Raw genomic sequence first — 22,302 nt, forward strand, 5'->3', positions numbered from 1 at the left:
TAATGCCAGGAACTGAATATGAAGCTCAAAACAAAAGTCCAGATCCAGACTGCTGCCAGTTGGAACATTTGCCCACACAGAACAGGATTTCAGAGGCCAAGTCAAGCAAGTTCCAGGGGCTAGGGCAGCATCTCCTCCCAAGTCACAGAGCATGAGCCAGGCTAATCCCACAAGTGCTGGAGAAACACATCAAACCAGGTCTGCCCAAGCAGTTACTTTCTCTGAGGGACCAAAGACCCTTATTTCCACATAAAACCACCCTTGGAAAGATCAGCACCTTTGGGTGAAGGCCTTCAGGCCCATTTATACCATCAGAGGTTACAAGCAAACAATACAAGCCTTGCACAGTCCTGAAATGCCCATGATTACCAACTCTCCCATCCTGCCACTGCTGCAGGCTCAAGGTGGCCCCAGAGCTGGGTTGAAAACCCAACCCAAAGCCAAGAGCAGCAAGCAAAGGAAGAGCCTGAGGCTGGCTGGCATCTGGTGGGGGTGAGGGTGAAGGGTGCTGCAGCTGCCAGGATGCAGGAGATAAATGGCCAACATCATAATCATTATCAGAGGTACCCACCCTTCACAATGAAATGGAGGAGGAAGAGCTTTGCCTGGCCCTGGAAGTAAGGGGAGAGATAGGGAAGGAGACACTGCTGTAGTGGGGAGAGGTGAGAGGAGGAGGCTACTGAAGGCCTGCAGGGGAGGAATAGCAGTGCTGCGGGGCAGGAGGGCTCTCAGCCCCCTCCTTGAAGACCTCTTGCCTTGGGAACTTTACCTCCAACATGTCCATCACCACTTCAGTCCCCAGCATGGTGCCAAGCAGGGGCTTGCACCCGAGTTAAGGAGTGGAAAGGGGAGGCTAAAGAAATGTCCACAGCCTCCTGGAGGGACTATGGGATCTGTCAGAGCCACATGCTTTAGAAGTGATTTAATTCACACAAGGTTAATTGAGATGAAACCCATTAGTCAGGAGGGATAGAAGCATGCTTCCTCTCACCCCCGCCTCTCCCTCTGACAAAGTCAGGAGTATTTAGGTCCAATTAGTCCCAGACAATCAGGGTGGGTCCCTCTCCAGCATCCCCAGACATGCCCACTAAGAGCAGCACTTCCTCAGAAATCAGCAGCAGTAATGAGTCACTGAAACTAAATGACATTTATTCAAAGCACTGAGCCAGTCCCGCGGTTATGGCTTAATCTGTCTGAGAGAAACTGGTCAGACCCCTTAGCATGGGAGCAGGATCCCACAGGTTTCCAGGGAGTCCTTAGAAGTTTTCTAGCACATTTTGGGAAGATTTGTGGACATTTCCTGGCCATTTCAGTGATGTTTTTCTAGTCTTTCTGGAGGCTTCCTGTTGTATCTCCAGAACATTCATAGACTCTTCCTAGAGGTTTACTAGAACCCTCTTAGGGGTGCATAAGCTTCTTTATATTGTTTTCAGCACTCACAGGTTGGCCATTTCCACATTTCCCAAGTGGCACCCTGGAAACTGAGCAAAGCTCAGCACCTCATTCAAGCACCACATGACCTCAAGAGCAGCACCCTCAGCAGCCTGATTGGTAAACTGAGGAATTATGAAGAGATTAGGAAAAAAAATTGCATGTATAGGATCATTCTATAGTCTGGACATGTTTTGTAACACAAAGTCTCAAAAGCACTCTGCAAGAGCATTTCTAGTTCTGTATGGAGTCTTTTAAGCACCGTCCTGTGAGAAAAGAGCCTGAGTTACATGTGTCTCATGAGACATAGACCAGCATCTTCCTGCCCGAGGAGGGAAAAATAGCAGCTGGGGGAGAAAGACAAAACAGTGGATGCCTTTCTGTAAGTGTTCTCAATCCTAAGCCACACTTCCCACATGCATTTACACAGTGGAAAAAAAACACGAGTGGCAGAGATAGGGAAGTGAGGACAGGCCAATTCCCAGTTCCCTTCTGGTGTCCCCATCCTGGCACAGGCCTTTTTTCATCCACAGTCACCAAAATCTCCTCTAAAAATCTGTCTGTGTGTAATCTTACCTCGTGGCCCCAGAATAGCAGAAATCAGTTTGGGACTCAGGTTTTTACATTTGCTTGTGATAAGGGAGCTCTGGGGAAACATCACTGCCAAAGGCAGGAGGGATCTTAGAGGCACAAGAGAGTAATTTAGCACAAAGGATCAGGAATCCTCCATGGATCAGGAATCCTCCATGGTGCCCCAGGCAGTACCCAGTGGCTCGGTGGAAGCTGCTCTGCACATATTTACACAGTCTCACTGAGGACCTACAGCAAGCATCAGGTATGTTTTGATTACCCTGAAAAATCTGTTGCAATATGCAAAGTGAGGCCAAAAGAAAAGGAGCAGTGTTCACAACTTAGCCAAAGCACCAATGCAGGACTTTAGGTCCTTTTCAGCCAGCTTTCCCAGCATTTCTACTTGGACTTTAGAAATCCTGTGGCGATATATGGCCTCTGGCAGGTTGCTGAACAACCTGAAATAAGGGGTTTTTCTCCTCCCACTGTCTTTCTCTCTCCACAGTATTTTACAACACAAGGCATTACTAACAAATTACCTGAAAAACACCACACACCATTATTGGTTGGCATTGACAGAACATGCTGGAGTAAGGGACACAGGTATCCATTCAAAGGGAAGAAGGAATTGCAGCACCAGAAGACTCACCAATGTACATTTGTCCAGCTTCTGTTTCTTGTACCACAATACCACATCTTTGATCATGGGATTGGAGCAGTGGTTCCCTCTTTGTTTCCAGCTTTACTGACAATAACATTGTCTGCAGCCATTGTCTGCAGGTTCATTCCTGGCTCCACTCCATTGGAGAACAAATCTGGATGATGCTGAGAACTGCAAGCTCTAACTAGCAACCTGAGCCATTTCAGTTTGAGGGGCTTCTGCCTGAAGCCTAGGACTCAAAACTGTCTTTCAGTCCCACATCCCTGCTCAGAATACCTTAGTTTTGCAGAGAATGAAGGCAGACTATCCCATTGCTATAGTAGCATTAAACAAAACAAACCATCTGCTGGAGAAGCTCCCAGGCACTACACACAAGATTAGTCTTCCTTTATTACCAATGCACGTGGGATTGTGCTATGTTCACATGGATAAAATACTCTCCCTACATACAGATACAGAAACCTCACTCCATTTACATGCTGTTTCAAAAAATGGAGCTTCACCCAGCATTTACTGGCAGCAGACCAGGGCTGTAGTCTCTGACTTGCTGCTGAGACACCCTTTGAAGTGTTCCAGCCCAAAAGGTGAAGGGCCAGCTGGATAGTGAATGGTGGAGCACCATTCCCTCCTTCTGACTGCTCCTCACTCCACATCCCTGACTACAGTTCCTTCCACCTTAGCTAACGATACACATCGGTGTGATAGGTTACATGTCTGGGTCCACTCCATCTAGGCCTGCAATGTAACCTGCTCATATCAGCTATTCTGCTCATATTTGGTGAAAGCAGTGAAAGTACACACAACAAAGAAAAGGGTTTCTGTGAAACAAGGAGAAACATGCTCTCATTTCCACATCATTGACACCCAGAGCCCTTTTGTCAGCCCCACACCATCACATGAATACCAGGATAAGCAAGGGGGAAGATCGCAGAGGGCATCTGGAACCAGACCTCATCTGTGCAGCTGCTGGCAAGCAGATGAGGTCTGTGGCATCAGTGCTACAGTTGGGCCAGGCTGCAGTTGTGACCTTGCTCAGCCTCAACAAGAGCAGAGGTGTGCACAGGTCCCAGTGATTGTACAGAGGAGCAGTCAGTCAAGCTCTGCTGGACAGCATGCACCACTTGAGTCTAGTTTTTAACATTTGGTGAGAGCAAAAGTTATTAGGCTTCCGATTTTTTGTTTGTTTTAAGCAGCAAGTTTTTTGTCAAGAGTTTTTAATATATTTATTTGAAAACAAGGTTTTGTGAAAGAGTACACTAAATAGCATATATCTGTTCTTCAGCCATAAAACACAGACTACCAGCTTTAGCTCAGCACAGATTGGGGTGGCATGCACTGAACATCAGATCTCAATAGGAAGGTCTTCATGCCTGTCTTTCTGATATCAAGCATAGTGTCTTCTTTAGATGACATGACCCTGGAGGAGGGAGAGAAAGGAACCAAAAAATCATATGTATTTAACTAAGGCTTCTTGTGGTTGGCCCCACTCACCCGAGCCTGTCACTGACGCAACATTTATAGTTTTTAGCAAGGAGTTTGTTTTCCTGTCCATCTACCCATTCAAGTGCATAATCTCTGCTCGTAGGAGCCCTGAGACATGCCAGCCCATATTTGGAAATAAAGCAACTGGATTTCTGCCTCTCAGTGAGAAAATTCCACATCCATTCAGGTACTTTAACCAAGGAACCCGAGAACTGCATCATTTATTTCCTGAAGCATATCTAAACATTATCATTATGTTGAGCTCAGAGAGCATCACAGAGCCTATGACTGAAGTGTCTTTAAATTCTGCTAAGAACTCCTGGGAAGACAGGGCAACTCCAGGAAGCAGAACAGTAATTCTGTTTTGACAAATTCTGGCACCCTGAGGTCAATTAGATGACAGCTTTGTTATGTAAACTATTTGCCCCTCTGGGACTATCTTTCAGGAGGTGACTAGTCCCTGTGACCTTTTCACTGCTCTCTTCCCAGCCAGGCTCTTCTCAAGAGTACTTAAACCTACCAGAAGAGAGAGCAAATCCAGTACAACTGGGTCAGGCCTAACCCAAAAGAGTAAACTTGTGGACTTCTAAGCTGCCAAACTCTTAAAATTAGGACAGAGCATGTTTCTCAATCTGACACAGAAGCTGTCAAAGAGCTGAACTGAGAGTGCTGGGTACTGGTAGCTGCTTCAGTTGGTACAAAGAGGCTTTTCCTTAATTTGGTTTAAAAAAGGTGACTCTGCACTTTACACTTTACCTCAGGTCTTAATCATCAATGTACTCAAAGGGCTCCGGTGGTTCAGGTTCTTGCTCCTCTTCCTCGATCTTCGGACCATGAGCTGCCACGGGTTCAACCAGCTCCTCCATATCCTCACTGGTGTCCTTCAGGATGATGATGCCTCCGATGGAAAGCTGCGAGACAAGTGCCATGAGCATTTAGAGCTGCTTGCCTCTGGAGTGTTTGTGGTCACAGAGTCTATCCTAGGCTATATGAGACTCCTCAGCAGGAATCAGTTTCAGAGAGCAAAGCATCTGACACTCACCTGGATCACTGCCTGATAAGGGCATGGAACAGGCAAAGTCTATCCAGGCTACTTTTTGTATTTCTTCTATCTAGGTCTCAGTTCAATAGAAAGTGACATCTGGATATACAGCTTTACCCCATTCCCAGTCTGGGGCTTTCCACATGAAAACTAATTCAACTATAATTGCTTTATAAGGCTCATCTTTTCAGGTTTACAATGCTTAGTGAAACCTCTCTGTGTAGCTGCCTCCCAGGAGATTCTCTGAAACAGAGACTAATCTGATCACCAGCTTCCACAGAGTAAAGAATCCTATTAGTAGAACCTCACAAAAACAAAGGGGAATTAATCACAAAGATCACAACCAAACATCTTGGCAAGCTGAAGCACCTCTGGGAGTGAAACACAAGGCGCAAAGAGGCAGTGCTGTGTCACGTCTGGCTGGGATCAGGGCTTTGACCACAGCAGGATTTCAGGCCATAAACAGCATTTCAAAGAGGTCTTTTACTCTGGCATTCCCCAAAGCAGAGCAAAGGTCCAGAACGACTCCATTCCAAGAGGCTCCCTGGTTACACACCCTAATCCCAGCAAAAACGGCACTGTTCTGTTCTCTTTAAAACCTATTTGTGGGGCTTTAAGGCAGAAAACTGAACTCTCCCACCAAGGACTCTGCTTCTTTTGAAACTGAAGCAAACAGCTGTATACGTCCACATTTCAGTGAGTGGACACTTACTGGAATACAGCAGATCTTCCCAATCCAAACAGCAGTTGGGTCACCTTGTTTTAAGGGTAGAAACTAAAAAAACCTTTCCACTGCTTTGCTAAAGGAGGTATTTCAAAAGGGAACAGTGCACAGAGAATTCCAATGTGCTGATGGAATTCCAGGAAATCCATTTATTAAAAACATTACTATTTTCCTGGAAAAAGTATTACTACTACTGAACACCATTTTCCCATGCGTAATCCTGGACATGGGGTTAAGTCAAGCATGTTATTTCTTGAACAAAAATAAAGGGCAGAAGACTTTGACTCGGGAGATTTACAGTTCAGAAGCCAGCTTATCAGATTTGTAATATATCTGAGTATCTCACAGAGAAGTTAATTACCCCTTGGGCTGAGTGCTAAAAGACCTTCATTCTCCAATTACATGCTCTTTTCAGGAGTTGAGGACACTTTTTAATGCCAGATGTAACTCAACAGGAAATATGTTCAATGAAAAAATCCCTCCATTTAGGTATAGATCCCACTGCAGGATAATAAAGCTCCAGCACAAGTCCTAATGTGTTTCACTGCTTCGACAATGAACCTGTACAACTTCTCAGCCTATTTTAAAGATCATGGCTCAGTCTTTATGTTCCCAGCAATGTCATTAATACACAGAGTATGTCTGATTGGTTTTCATACTGCATATTTGACATATGTACAAGAAGAAAGAAAAGTAAAGCAGCATTAGCATGCTGAAAAGGTTTGCAGCAGCTCTGACTTTCCCTCAGCTAGAACTGCATGTGATCATTTGGAGAGAGGGACATTAAAAAAGGAAATATGACAACAGCAAAGCTGCAAATCTCTACAACACATTCCAGTGCTGCACCAGCTGTGAGTTCTCACGTACACACAGAACTTCTGGGCCCTTACACACAAACCGAGTACTGGGAACATTCTGCCAAGCACATGGACTGGGAAGGTGACACTTACTGGTTTGAAAGGCTGGTACCGGCAGCTCTCTGTCATAGTGAGAACTTTGAGCTGAGCAGGCATGACTCTGGCTGGGTTGTCCAAAAGCTGAAAGTTGGGCTCAGGCTCTTTTTTCTTTTCTTTTTCATCCTTCTTTTCATTCTCATCCTGTGGAGGGAGAAGAGAAGATCATAATGATTTTAGCAGTAACCTCTAACCTTTCACAGCTCAGCAGGGTAAGGTACAGTCAGGCAGCAGTTCCAAAGTGTGGTGAGAAACCATTCTTTTGCTGAGGAACATGCTAATATTTATCTATCAGCTGGCACAGAAAATGCCAGCATGGATCTAAGTGCTCTTGACAAGGCAGTGCTTCACTCTCAGCTGCAGGACTTTCTCTGGCACAGCAGCTGCTCATTGCTGAGCAGATCCCTTGGAAGCTATGGATTACTAGTCATATAATAGGCATAAAAGGAAAACAGGAAAGTGATGATACCTCTAAAACATTAGGACAATGGCAAGACACTCAACTCAAACACAGCAGGTGGCAGCAAGCTCCCTGTTTACTATCCTTGTTTTTCTACTCGATTCAGCCAAGGAAACTTTTCAAAAATCTGGACACACACATGTGAGACCCTTCTAATATATAGTTTCCTCTCAACACCTGCACTTAAATGTAGGTTGTAGCAATTTTAGAAGAAATATGCATCTGTTGAGCACATTTTGCTTATTATATAGAACTGTAAAAGTAATTCAAAGCAAAGGCAATGTTTGGTGACAAGGAAACTTGACAAAGGAGAAAAAACCCAAAGCACAGAGATTATACTGTGCATGCATGAGATGATTAATTTTCTGGGCCAGCTGCATGACATTCAGTGCCTACAATGTGGCCACACCTATGTAGGTCTAGGAAGGTTATTTTACACATAGACCTTTGATCTTATGACATATGTTTGGGGGTTTGTTAGAATAAAATTTAAATTAAAGAGGACAAAAGGGAAAGGACCTGGGGGTGTTGGTTGACAGTGGCTGAACATGAGGCAACATGTGCTCAGGTGGCCAAGAATGTCAATGGCATTGTGGCTTGTGTCAGCAGTAGTGTGGACAGCAGGACCAGGGCAGTGAGTGTCCCCTGTACTTGGGACTGGTATTTAAAAGATGTGTAGATATGGCACTAGGGGACATGGTTTGGCAGTGACCTTGGCATTGCTGGGGTTAAGTTGGACTTAGAGGTCTTTCAAACCTAAAGAATTCTATGGGTCCACAATGCACTTTCAGCTTACAGTTGTTCTTGGAATATTTGCATTTATGAGCAGGGCACAAAAGAAAGGGTCTTTTGTCAGTACTGCAAGACTTTTAGCTGTCATATGTTTTCCAAATTACAGCAACCACCAAAAAATTCATTTCTCCATTACTCAGCTTGCTCCAGGATGATACACTATTCACAGATGAGGGTGACAACTTCCAGTGTCAGGTTTATGAGCTGAAAGAAGTCATCAGAGGACCAAAGCAATCACCATAACTACTGAGCAACATATGGGATCTATGCTCAAACCTCAGCTGGTTCTGAGCTGAGTGTGGATACATGTTTGGGATTTTGATAGATGGGGAAAGCACAAGAGTATGCTGCCAAAAAGGTAAACATTTCAGCATAGGAGATGAAGCATGTGCAAAACCAGGAAGTTTAAACTCTTCAGTGCTCTCAATTGACATGATCAAGCAACTGCTACAACACTTCTTTTTAAAAGGTCAGAGGTCCCAAGGATGTGAAATTACTAAGACTTTTTCTGTATTAGTAAGAAAATTACATTGATAAGAGATAAAATTCCTCTGTGTCTAAAACCAGCAGGTAATGAAATAATACTCATAATGAGGTCCATGAAGTTAAAGGCACATTAACCTGTCAAAACAAGCTTTTGCCTTTAAGGAAGTCAGTTACTTTACAACACCGAGGAAGATCTATTTCTCAGAAATAACAGATTCACACACAAAATAAAGGTGCTAACCAGTGTCTGCAGCAATGTGTGTCAGTGCTTTGCTCAAACACAGGTGGCAAGAGGACAGAGATAAGTGGGTGCCAACTTTCATGACAAACCTTCCATATTTATAAGGGGGGTGAAGAAGAAAGAAGACATTTAAGTTTCAATGTGTGCACCCACCACTTCCATCTTTTCTTCTTCCTTCTTCTCTTTCTCCTTTTCCTTCTCCTTCTTCTTGGCTTTTGCAGTGATGGACAGCACAGCAGTGGAAACCTGGACACGGCAACAGAAGAGGCATTCAGTGTGACCCAACACTGTATACTCAGTTTCAGTCCCCCAGGCTGGTGTCTTTTGGGAACAAATGGCAGCAACTTTTTGAGCGGGTCAGGGAACAACAGCAGTTGTCACGTTGCTGGTGAGAATAAATCTGGGCTCTTGGCACATTTTAATTTTTGGCCAGGGAAGTTTAAAGAGAAAAGATTTGTCCAAATCACATCCTATTCAAAGGCAACAAAAGAGCTATAAGCAGTGAGCTTTGCCTTGCATCAAAGTTAATTTCTGGATTCCTTGGTGGCTTGGTAATCTGTCCTGTCCAGCAGTCAATTCTGGTAAAATGTTTTACAGTTTTCACACCATGTCATTCATCAGCATTACATGCCTGAGGTCTCCACTGTTGCAGTTGCTCCCTAAGGGCTGCTCTGCCCATTGCTGTGCTCTGCTCAACAGCTTTTACCAACCTGTGCCAGGAGACAAATTGCTTCCACTACTGTCCCACTTGTGACCCCACAGGTCTCATCTCCTTTTCAATACCAAGATATTCTCAGTGCCACACTTACATTTTGCAATGCATGGAGCTGACAGCTATTATTCTAGCACATGGGCCCACTGCTCCTTCCATATGGGACTATTTGAGAAGTGTCCCATCTAATATTCTCAACGGCTGCACTGGAGCAGCATTTTGGAGCTCACGTCACAGAAAAGGACCCTGCTGTGCTGGGTGATGCACATACAAGTCAGTAGGGCATGGAAAGCAGGTTTTTTATTCAATACTTCTGCTTGACCACTTCAGACAAGGGAGGATGCATCAATTCAACAGCAAAGCACTTGAATGCCACAATCAGCAACAGTCCCAGACACAGCAGGAAAATGTACCTAGAATTCTCTTTCAGAGACTACAGCACCTGCTAATTTTTCCTTTGCTCTTCAGATTCCCTAGTAGTACCACCAAAGTCAATGTTTCTATTAGGAGGGAGAAGGGGTTAGTCTATACACAGAAAGCCAGCTCAAATACCTTTTCTTTCTCCTTTTCCTTTGGTACCTCAAGAGGTGGGGGGTAGGCAAATGTGGACGGCTTACAGTTGGACTTGTACTGGACTTTTGGCATCTAAGACAAAGAGTTTAAAACAAAGTTAGAAACTAGAAAAGCAGGGGGAAAATACAGCAGAATAATTACTTTAGCTTCATTTTCCTTCCAGCAGAGACAAACACAGATCCTCTAAAGAATACAAGCTTCCCCTTCTCCCTCTCCGGAAGCTGAGAAACTGTTATCAGTGGCAGCAGTTCAACTAGAACAATGTTATTTAATTATTCTATAATTTGACTCTGGCAAGTTCTCCTAGCCATCTCCATACACTCTATCCTATTCACACCATGCTTTGTTTTCATTGCTTCAAAGCTTTTGTGGTTTGGATCTTGTTGCTGTGTTTGTGTGTATTAACACAAAATTGGTTTAAGATCTAAGTGAAGATCTGCTCTGTTAATGTATGCAACGGCAAACCAAGCACATTCCCTTCCTGCCAAAGGACTGTACATTTGGGGGTGAGTTACCAGTGTCACACATTCTCTTATTCTTGGCTACTTAAGCAAAGGTAGAAAGCATCTTTTGGTAGCCAATCCAAGTTCTTAAACACTCCCATGCTGCCATGTCCAGAAGCTTTTTTGTGGAACCTCCTAGATCAGTTCTTCAACACAGGAGTCCCAGCATGGTACACAGCTTACAGGGGGTGTACCACAGCTGATAGCTGGAAGAACAGATGCACAACAGAAGTGCAGTGCCCATGGCTGCTCAGTTTAATGTTTACTCTCCAAGGAATCCAAACAAATCCTCTTTTCCCACTGCTAGCTTTCCTAGGGGAGAACACCACGTGATTTATCTGGGAGGCTAGGGGGGCAACACACTTTTTAAAAAAATAACCCTGACCTACAAGAGTGATAATGGGGTGGCTTCTGCCCAAATACTCTATTTCAAGTTCCTTTCTTTTTAAGCTACTTTGAAGTAAAGAGATCAATGTCTGCTCTCTACATTTTTCTTGTTCCCATTCCGAACACCAGCTCTGCAATTTAAGCCTGTTTTTCAGATTTCTTCCAGTTAGTACCTTTTCTAGCACAAACAAGTTGGAAACATGTAAAGAAAATCAACAAATCCATGAACATGCCTTGCAGACCACTCAAATATTCCAAGCAACTTTTCAGTCTCTTCTCATTACGTACCTTAAGATCCTTGTTAAGGCCAATGACACAGGTTGGGGTGAACGCCAGTGACAAAAAGTGTGACAGCGGGAACCAAAACCAAAACTGGGTGAAGACCAAAACCCCCACCACAGAAGGCATGTGAGTATGTCCTGTCCTGGACTGCAGTGAAATGGTTACGTTATGGCCCCCTGTAAGGAATCATAAAAGTCTATGAATTATTCATTCCTGGGTACTCCACAAAGACACCTGAGCAATGAATCTCAAACACTTGCTGTCAAAGGGCTACACAAGGCAAGCCAGGCACAATGCTGCCAGTTTCCTCCTCTGAAACACACCTCCCTCCTTTATTGTGAGCTCAGCTTACTCAGTAAAACAGATGTACAGCACAGCTACCACACTTTTCTACAGTACCCAAACACAATCAGGGAATACAGCCCTTCTTCCATGCTCATTTTGCCAGGATACAGGTTGGACAAAAGTACAGGCAGTGAGAGGGGGAGAAAAAGGCAAACTTTTGCCATAAACAGTTTTAAAACAGCATATAAATGATCCCCAAGATAAGACTCAGAAGGAACACAGTATATATACAGCCGAGCATATAGAAACTTTTCCTTCTGTGACTGCCTCCCTGAAGTATCAGCTATTCAGAAGAAATATGCCTAGGTTTTCATCCTACACCATCTCAGTAGAAAAAAAATGTAAACAGCAGCAACTCCAGAAGTTGTTTCTAGACGTTATCAATCTAAGTTGCACAGAGACAAGCTCCTGCAGCCTTTGCAGCAAAATTACATCTCTGCCAGACAACTAAGTCTTAGTTTTGTACTTGCAAAGCAGAGACCCAAACAACTCCATATGTTGATGTAGTGCAGAAACATCCAGCTAGAAACAAAACTGGAAGACTGGACTTGCAGACAGAGTGAGAAAGTGTTAATGTGATCTTCTGTCTACTGATTAACACAGCATATTGAGTTGAAGAGGGCACCAGGCAAGTCCATTACCGCTGACAAGACCCAGTGCAGGGAGGTTAACTTTGTTAACATACAAACACCCACTCCTCCTTGCAGATTCAGGCCACTTTGTAGCTGAAAATCCCAAACTGGAGTAGCTTTTCCTAGCCTTGCACAAACAGCCACCTTAGCAGCAATGGAGCTGTCTGAGTTTTAAAGACAAACAGAATTATCTTCTGCTGCCAAAACTAATGAAAGCCCTGACTGAAACTGTACTGTCATCTTGGGTATCTGTCAGGGTTAGTCCCAGGAGAGGCAGTGGAAGGTGGGACATTTTGATGCCCCCTTGTAGGACACTCTGCCTACATTCTATCTCCTTCCTCTTCCTTTTGTGGTAGCAATACATCTCCTGATGTTTGACAGGAAAACTCCTTCCTGCTACATCTTTGAAGATATGGTCTTGTCTTTTTCTACTGCTAGGTCTGCTTTGCTGCTTAGTATTTTCTCTGATAGCAATCTCTTGCCCTTTCACCTGAATTTGCCACAGCACTGTGGAGGGACTGCCTCGTGTTACCCTTAAACATGTTGAGCATTGCACACTCAAATTTCTGGTCTTCTCCCCATCTTCACTTTGAACTTTATTTTACTGCATCACTGTGTAAGGACCAGGTCCTGATTATCAGCAGATATTCTGAATCAAGCAGCCCAGTGAATGTTGTACAAGCAGCTTAACTGGACTTTATCAAACTTTTGCACTTCAATTTTCAGAATTTTAACCTATAATTCAGATAAAACCCATAATTATCCAAGCTCTGGAATTTCCTGAATGAGCAACAGATTTAATATTCAAAAGATGATGTCGTGCTACTTCTTTCTGCTGTTTTATGCCCATGAACAGTCCACCCTCACTCCCAGGATTTTGCAGGCAGCAGGAAAGGGGGGAGACATAATACTGCAGAATTGTGATTTATCTTCATTATTAAATATCAGCCCTGACTGCTTGGAAGGGAACACCAGATCTTTGGCTGGGTGAATAACAGCTGTGACAGGATGCCTAGAAAAAAAGATTTCAAAAAACACTAAAGAAAAAGTTTCAGGGATCCTTGGGTAGTATTATAAGGTCCATCTCCCAAAATTCACATTGCCACTGGGGCAGGGGCGGTTTGGGGAAAAACCCCAAACACTAAGTTAAATTTAGTGTCTACTTTTTTCTTATTGTATTAAAGAAAAATGTTGCTGTTGGGTTTATCAATTAGGCAATGACAAAATTATTCATTTCCACTTCGGTGCTCCCAAGGTACCCCACTACTGCCATTAAACTACCAGCCTAAATGGTTACCTCATTGTCAGAGCAAAAATCCCACCTCCAATGCATCATTTCCCAGTTGTACACTGGAAATCTTGCACTTCTAATCAAACCCTGCCATTGGAAGAGAATTGGTCTTTTCTCCCCACAAAAAAGATGCAACAAAAAACTAAATTCAATTGCCCCAAATGTGGCAGATAACACAAAGAACACTTCCTGGTAGTGATAATTAAATTCTATAAATCATTGTTTCAGATAAGCACTTCCAATTGTATAGGAAGGATAAAAAGAATTTGTTCTTTTAGAAGGCTCTAATGAAAGTGGCAATAGGTTAAGAAAAGGACTTCAGAGCCTTCCCTGAGTCTCTCAGCAAGGAAAAAAAAAGGTTAAAGTTGGCACAAATTCCCATAAAGTTTATTAATACAGGACATTTCTGGTTTTCAAATCATTATACAAGACATGGGTGACACAGGCAGCAAATAAGGTTTTAGTTGTATTTTTATGATTTAATCTAAAGGGTCAGAATTCAAAACAGGTCTGAGAGAAAAATCCCAGAGCCAGCTAGTCTCTGTCTTCCCAGCAACTGAGTAAGAGAACGGGAATGACAAAAATTATTCTGAAGAGTCTTGTGCCAAGAACATTGCCCAGTCTGAGCTCCAGGAGGCACGAAGGTGGTGCCTGTTTCTGAGCAGGCCTGGTCATCTGTGACAGAGCAGCCTGACAGTCACATGGCCACCAGGAATGCTTTTTAAACCTGCTTCCACGCAGATAGGTGCAGGCAGCACCATGTTCCTGTGCCTCACCACACAGCCTGGAGATGCAGAGATTTCATACAGACACTGTACCCCCACTGTAGGGTGCTGTGCCTGAGCCACAGCACAGAGACAAATTCTGAGCCTCCTCTGCTTATGGACTTCAGGACTAATCTTGACCTTAAGAGTACAGGAGACACCAGCTTGTTTCTGCCTATTACAGGGGCAAAGAAGGTGCATGACAAGAGAGGTCCTCAGCACAAGAGACTAGATGGGAGAAATTGTGTTTGGAAACTTGCAAAAGAGGTGTCACTGACAGACACAGACAGCACTGTACAAGTGTTACCTCAGCAGAAGGAAAAATTCAAAACATTGTCTGACCTCTTTGCTTACAGAAACCTACCCTAATAGGCCCTACAACTCAGACCTTGTGAAATGCTGATGGCTTTAGAGAATCCTATTCCTGACTCAACCTTTAGTCATTAACATTCATGAAGCGAAGACTTTTCTTTGCTAGAAAAAGATAGCAGTAGTCTGTGAAACTAACTGGGTCGTTTGAAAAAACACTGATGCCATTAACTACGCTTCTCCTTTGTGCCACCTCTTTTAATAATCATGAAAGCAGCAAAAACTAGTTATTAAAGACATATATATGATTTTAAAAAACTGGTTATTAAAGTTTTAACAGAAGAAGAAAAATATGAGGACTGGATACCACATGATTTCTGAATTTCTGGAGCAGGTGATGATTGAGAAAAATAAAGAAGAAACTTATCATGCTATAAAAAATCAACATTCAGGGTGACAAAACAGACTTAGAGAAAAAATATTGCATTTGTCCAGACTTCTGGATGTGAATTCTGCCCCATCAACTGGACTGAGTATCTCTTAACAGAAACATGCTGATACAAGCTGAAACTACAAAACAGGGTTTATTTCTTTAATTAGCTAAAATTCCTTGAAAACAGAGATTTCTTGCTACTATGACATGACAGGCATAAAAACAGCACCTCATCTCCCAAATGAAATTTGCTGTTACAGTGATTGCAACCAAACAAGTTTATGAAATTTTGGCAGCTTTAAATGTTTGGGGAATTACCTGCATCCAAAATGCCTTGTGCCAGGATTGCTCCAAACTTTGCCATAACATCATCATGCTTATCATTGATCACTTTGGAATAGAGCTGCCTGAACTGGCTGACCTGGTTAAAAATAATAAAAAGGAAAAAGAAGGAGAGATTATAAAACTGACTGCATGAGTCAAATAGTCCGTCTTTAATGGAAGCATCTTCAATTTCTGCTCCCTACAATGACATTTGCATTTTCATCAGCTTTAGTCACTGGTGTTACAAGTCACCCAATTAATAGTTTCCCCACTTGAAGATATACATATACTGATTTTAAATATTCAGGATGGACGTGCATTTCCAAACCATATTTTGCAAACCTTACAGGAATATCCTGAGAATCTCTACACTGTCACTGGAATAAAAGACCAATTGATGAGTTATTGATAGCAAGAACTATTCTATGTTCTTAGGTGACTGACACTGCACTGTAATAAATTTCCTTCACTTCCTATTGCTGAAAGCCTCCAACTTATTCCATTATTACTACACAATATTTCTGCTGTATCAATAATGCCCCTATGATGCATCATCAGTAAATTTTGCTACTGCACTCCTACCTTTAAAGTGAGAATCATTAAAGAAAATAATAAAGTAACAGTTTATGCTATGGTATAATATATGCACCACAATATCTTAAGTGCACAGTAAAGGAAACTGATAAATCTTTGCTTGCGTTATCATCGTTCCCTTGAATGGTTTCATCTTTCACTGGTTTGCCAAGTACTGAAGAGACAGAACAGTATCACGTCCAACAATATCCAGAGCTTTACCATAAATTAATAACTTATGTCTTTTAATATATGCAATGGAGCAACAATATAGCTCAAGTGTAATTTTTGGAGCTGAAAAAGCAGACCAGAAAACCCTGGTCTGCAATCCAGTCAAAACCTGGGAAGCCGCATCACACCCACAGCATGTCTGGAAGAATATTTCCTATCTCTTTTTAAAATTAATTTTTAATCTAGATACTCATGTGACACTTTAGTCTTTTTTTCTTTTTTTTAATCTTTACATACTAAGCCTTCATTTGACATTTTCAAAAGTGAAGGAGGTATTTTTTAATAGAATTCTTCAAAGATGTCTTTAACAACATTCTCCCTACTACTGATCCACTTTGTTCCTCGTCTTCCAAATTCTCTATCTACACCTGCAGCTACAAAGGAGAGGACAAACTTCTAGCTCAAGCCTGTAGGGCCAGACACTGCCACCAGAGACACCAAGCATCGTCTGGAATTGCAGACAAAGTTGAAGTTTCCACGCATAAAACCTTAATAGACAGACCAGACAATTCCTGGACACCTCTCATATCCAAAGAGCTTGTGCTCTCCAGGGACACCAGTGACCTTTGTTCAGTTACAAGTGTCCTATGAGGCCAAGCTTCAACATTGCCACTAGGAAGGGGCTTTGGCACAGCCTCTGATGTTCCCAGAGCCTAAATGTATCTGGGAAGGAGGCTAAAACACCGACCAAGACACTCAGGACAGCACCCAGCAAACTGCTGGTCCCCTTCCATGCAGGAGACTCTGAGCAACAGAGCTGTGCCAAGGGTGGCCAGCATAGAGCACCAGGAGCAGCCTTCAGGCATCACTACCACATGTGGCCTGGTTGGGGAATCTCAAGCTTTGCAGAAAGCTTTCAAACCTCTGAAATAACATCCATTCATACAACTGAGTCAGAGACATGAGAACTATGCTGAGAACATTTCGTTAAACTAGGGTTCATTAAAATGTCTCTGTTTCACACCAGTGAACAGTCTTGCTACCATGAAGCACCAGAGTAACCAAGCACAATTCTCTGGTAAAGCATGATGCATTTATTAGAATTAATAAAATCAGGGGAAAAGAGCATCTATTTCAATTTTTCCTCCTAATATTAGTGTGCTAATATATTAGTTCTCTACTCACCAATTCCTTTTTGCATTAAAATGTTTTCAGGTATTAGTCCCCCAAAGAAGGCAACTTTGCAATTATTAAAACTAAAAAAAAGGAGCAACACAGATTATCAAGGCAGCCACACAGACAGACGTATGGCAGGGAGATAATGCACACTCAATGCAGGGTTTATTCTGGGTATACAGACCAAACTCTGCTCTTCCTTCACTCCACTTATGTTTTTTCAAGTTCTCATGGTTTTTATTAATAGAAGCTTACACCGAGGTTTACATGTTCAAAATAAATGGCTTGCTTCTTATCTGAGCCCTCTGTACACTGGAAAAACACCTTAGTTTGCATTTGCAGCCTGGAACGGGGCCTCAAAAGGCAAACATGCAGACCAGGTGAACCAAAGCCTTCAGGTATTACTTGGAACAGACACACTGGGAAACAGAAGCAATGGGTGAAACTATTTGTCTGTTGAGCTGAGCAGCAGAATTCCAGTGCCTGTTTAGAGCACACCATTCCCTTCACTCTGGGCTCAGCTTTTGGGTTTGGAATATTTATGAAAACAGACAGATGTTATACAGCTTATTTGGTGGACTGTAATCCAGAATTTACACTGTGATCAAATCTTCAGAAAACTAAACCCTGGGTCGAGTGAGAAGATATTCAGCAGAACTGCTGATGTTCACACTGGCATCTGAAGTCTGATGGAAGTGAGGGCAGGAACACATCACTTGGCAAGGTGAGACAGGGCTAGAAAGAGAAATCATCTGCCTCCCTGGTCATGATACACTGCCCTATCCCTAATACACCCTCCTCAGCTCTTACTCACGTAGGACATTAGTTCCAGAGCACATGAACAGAACACCCGGACAACAAGCCTGCTAGGAACCTGCCACCTTTGGGACCAGGACCCTCTGCAGGCAATGAGATGTCTGAGACACTGACAACTGCAAGGGACCAAGGACAGAAACCTGGCTGCTCAACCTGAGATCAAATGCCACCTCTCCAGGTGACAGGTTACAGCAGATCAGCTGAGAGCAGGCATTTAATGAACAAGCACTGAACAGCTGCAGTAAGAAACAATCCTTACGCCATCTACTATAAAAATACAAAATATGTAATTCCATCTTATGAGCATTCTTTGTTCATATATATTCTGCATACCTGTGCATTGTGAACCATGGATCACTGCCTGGAAAATGCATTAAGTAAGTGTACCCTTTACAGAGTTTAAAGTTGATGGAAGCAAAATTGTTCTATGAAAGGATGAGAGACTATCCTGCTCAGACTAAGGGACCAGGCAAATCCAGACCAAAGGACTGAGAACAAAGGTCCCAACACTCACTGCATAACAGGACCACATGCTTGTTCAGGCTGTTCCTACAAAGCAAATGCTTCACAGGAATAGCAATTTTGACTGGATCAGGTCCCAGCTGAAAACATTCCTTGCTGCAAGGGAAAGCCTGCTTTGGCAGCTCTGGCTGCAGCAGTTCAGGAAGGTATTAACCTCACATGGAGCCAATGCTCCATCTCTTGGGAGAAGGTGCTGGGGCACTCACCTCCTACAAAATGGGGCAAGATGTAAACAGCCAGCCATTTCTTAAACTGTTGAAGCAAAACCTGACAGAGCTCGTCTATTAAAGCCCTTTTACCTGCTATTATTTTTCCTTCAAACCACAGCAACAAGCACAACCCAAACTACTGTGTAAATTTATTAATATGCTATGAAACCCACAAGCTTTGTTTCTCCCTTGAAATCTTCAAGCACTACAAAAATTCTACAGAATTTGGAAATGCTACCAAGAAATTTATTTGTGCAACTCCAGGAGGAACACTAAAATATACACAATGACTCATTTAATCTTTCTAACAAAACACACACCCCATTCTGATAATTAGTGCTGGCCAAAATGACATTGCACTGAGTTCAAATGAAGCCAAACACAGAACCTTGGAAACACTGAGGAAACAACAGAGTCTTTGAGATATGAGAACGATACAGCACCATTTCCTATCCCAAAGGGCTGTCATTTATCAGGCTATTTACCACTTCTCCCTCCACCAATCAATATTCATGCACATGAAGCCCAGGAGATAGTTAAGAACAAGATTTTATAAACAGTTAATTACAGGAAATATTGGCAGGTGATGTGCACAATGCTTCTGGCAAATGCAAGCTCTTAAGAACAAGAGCATTAATAAAATCTAATAAAATAGGTTTTAAACTGTTTGCATGTTGTATCTATCTTTTTCAAAAGATGAGTTATTTTGCATACACTTGCCCTCTTGAACAAGTGTGCAGATGCATCTCACAGTAGTGGGCTTTCACAAAGTAAAGGTGCTACCATAATACTGCAAAGTCATTCTTGTACCCCAGTAAGACCTAGCACTTCATCTAAATGGGGGGAAAATATGCCAACAGCAGTCTGGTCCTGGTTTCTTCACATGTTAAAGACAATAGGCCAATATGATTAAAAGAAGATGGAGAAAAAGGCCATTATGACTGAAGGAGGATGGAGGAAAAGTCTTGACCTTGTTTATTATTTTCTCATTTTGCCAAGATGACTATCTTAACACAAAACCAGGAACTGAATTCACTGTTTCAAGTAGTTCAACAAGTAGTTTGTCTCCAAAACTGCTGACTTAATTGCCCTGAAGGTCACAAACACATAATGAAGTTGTCATTGATTTCTGTTATGATGCCCTCATCACATCTGTAATTTAGAATTCCATTTCACAAAAAAAACTTCTTAATATTTTATATGCAGCACTAATATGGTTCTTAAATCTACCAGCAGAGGTCAGGAACAATGTTGGCTGCACATGGAGGAATTGCTTCCTCCAAAGAGACTAAACCACCTTTACTCAACACCTGCTGTCCATTTTGACCCTTAAGCAACTTGCAGTTCAAGGAGTTCATGTACTTGCAATTCTTTATTTCACAATCCTTTATTTAAAGTCTTTATTTAAATTTCAATTCTTTGAATTATTCATTTAAATAAAGATTGAGCAGACCAAAGAGGAGGATGAACACAAAAGGAAGATCACAATGAAGTTAATTCAAAGGCATACATCAACCCTTTTCTCACAATAAAAATGGCTTTTTTTAAACCAAAATACTTTGATTCTTCAATCTGTTCATTCCTGGCATTTCAGCATTGCAATGCTCAGCTCTCAAAACGGACAGCATTATAGTCCTGAAAAAATCCTGAACTATTTAAGGAAGATTGTTTGCTACCATCTTCACCCCAAATGATCAGCAGAGAATTGAAAGTATTTCTAACCCAAAGCTGACTAATAATAAGTTAACTAGAAAAATACATAAAATCCCAGAAGAGACAAAACTGAGCAGCAATGACAGGAAGCTGGCCAGGCTCTATGACACAGTCTTTGTTAAAATCACCATCTCTCACATGCAAAGCATCACCAAGTATTCAAAAGCAGTGAGATGATGATACATAAAATTAAGTTTCTCTGTAACCCCTTCAAGACTGTACAGCCTGTAGGATACAAAAATCATCACACTCCTCTTCCTAGGTGTTTATTCAGCAATACAAATATGCACATCCATCAAGTCAGATCCTTGGCACACAGGGTCCAGCATGTCACTCAGGAATCTAATCAGATCAAAATATGTCCTGGCAATCCAAAAACAGCTCCTTTTCTGAACTCCACCCTTTCACATCAGAGTTAAGTACTTTTTTCAGACTGGGAGAGAGCTCCAAAAAAAGTTTCCCATGGATAATAAATAACTTAATTGGAAGCATATCCCTCAAAATACTTCATTTACTTTTGAGCAAGAAACAATACTGGTATTTCAGGTATTATTTATTATTTTGTAACCTGAAATTTTGTTTCTACTTGATTTTTAATATCTGTAGTGCTTCTATGACTAGATAATGAATTGCCATCTGTATCAGGTAACAATTCAGCATCAAGCTTGTTTCAGTTTCTGGCCCCATTTTTAAACAAGCCACTGACTCCTAGACTAGACATCTCATCCTGTATTTGCTGGCCAATTGTTTTAACCACCCTTTTATCAAGCAGAGGTATCACACATGACCTGGAAGTTAAGGTTTCCAGGCCTCTTTGGGAAAAGAGATCTGCCTTATTACACACCTCAAATGATTTGTGTTTTCACTGGCTATTTTCCTACCCATATTTTTCTTCAGGACAGAATCATTCACCTATCATCTCAAAAAGCCAGAAACTCCAAAAGGCAGACTCAGGAAGTGATCCATGTTTTAGGATGGCTGGACTGATTCAGAACAGACTGCAATTCCCATCCCAAGAGGATTAGGGTACTTTTGCAAACTAAAATGAATAGGTTCTCATAATGTCCTTTCATATATAAAAGTATCATCCTTAATTCTTTCCAGTGGGAAACTGAGGCACGGGAGAGCTATACAATTTGTCCAATATTAGAGAAGCACAGAATGATTAAACCTGATCTCTTATACTGAGGCCTAGCACTCCAGTCACCTGACCAACGAACAAACAATAAAACCAATTGATTTCTTTCCACATATATATAATTTAACTTCACTTTGTTACAGAAACTTTGTACCTTGAAAGATAAGGGGTCCAACAGAAGTCCAGTGTTCTCCACTGGCTTATTCAAGTGAACTACTATTCTTGGCTTATTCACTTGAACTACAATGCTGATAATATAAACCACATTCCCAGATTCTGCTCAGTGAAAACTAACATTTTTCTTTCTTTTTTTTTTTAATAATTCAAAGGAACAAACTGTCTGCCAGCAAATTTTCATGTTCTCTGGCTTAGAAATACCCAAACACCTACATTTGTAGCTTTGCTTCTCTGACTTTCCCAAGTAAAATATTCCACTGGACAGAGGCTTTTTTCCTTCTTCTCATCCAAGTACAGTAAAAAAGTGTCTGTTTTTATCCCAGTTCAATTTCTAAAATGACGTCAGTAAAAGCAATCATTATGCAGCAGATGAATAGCAAAGTACCAGCTACTGCTCTCCCTCAGCACTC

At 42.1% G+C, this 22,302-nt stretch overlaps 1 protein-coding gene across 1 annotated transcript in view; it reads right to left on the reverse strand.

Annotated features, from left to right (window-relative positions):
* Nucleotides 1-3,784: 3,784 nt before the first annotated feature.
* Nucleotides 3,785-22,302, reverse strand: part of PSMD1 (proteasome 26S subunit, non-ATPase 1) — a 64,877-nt gene continuing 46,359 nt past the window's right edge. The window contains exons 19-25 of the mRNA XM_062498830.1: nucleotides 15,392-15,494; nucleotides 11,306-11,475; nucleotides 10,107-10,199; nucleotides 8,996-9,088; nucleotides 6,861-7,007; nucleotides 4,901-5,055; nucleotides 3,785-4,079 (exon numbers count right to left, since the gene is read on the reverse strand). Coding sequence (XP_062354814.1) covers nucleotides 4,909-5,055; nucleotides 6,861-7,007; nucleotides 8,996-9,088; nucleotides 10,107-10,199; nucleotides 11,306-11,475; nucleotides 15,392-15,494 — 753 coding nt within the window. The 3' untranslated portion in view covers nucleotides 3,785-4,079; nucleotides 4,901-4,908. The remainder of the gene's footprint in view (nucleotides 4,080-4,900; nucleotides 5,056-6,860; nucleotides 7,008-8,995; nucleotides 9,089-10,106; nucleotides 10,200-11,305; nucleotides 11,476-15,391; nucleotides 15,495-22,302) is intronic.

Source organism: Cinclus cinclus, chromosome 10, assembly GCF_963662255.1.
Source record: "Cinclus cinclus chromosome 10, bCinCin1.1, whole genome shotgun sequence".
Lineage (NCBI taxonomy): Eukaryota > Metazoa > Chordata > Aves > Passeriformes > Cinclidae > Cinclus > Cinclus cinclus.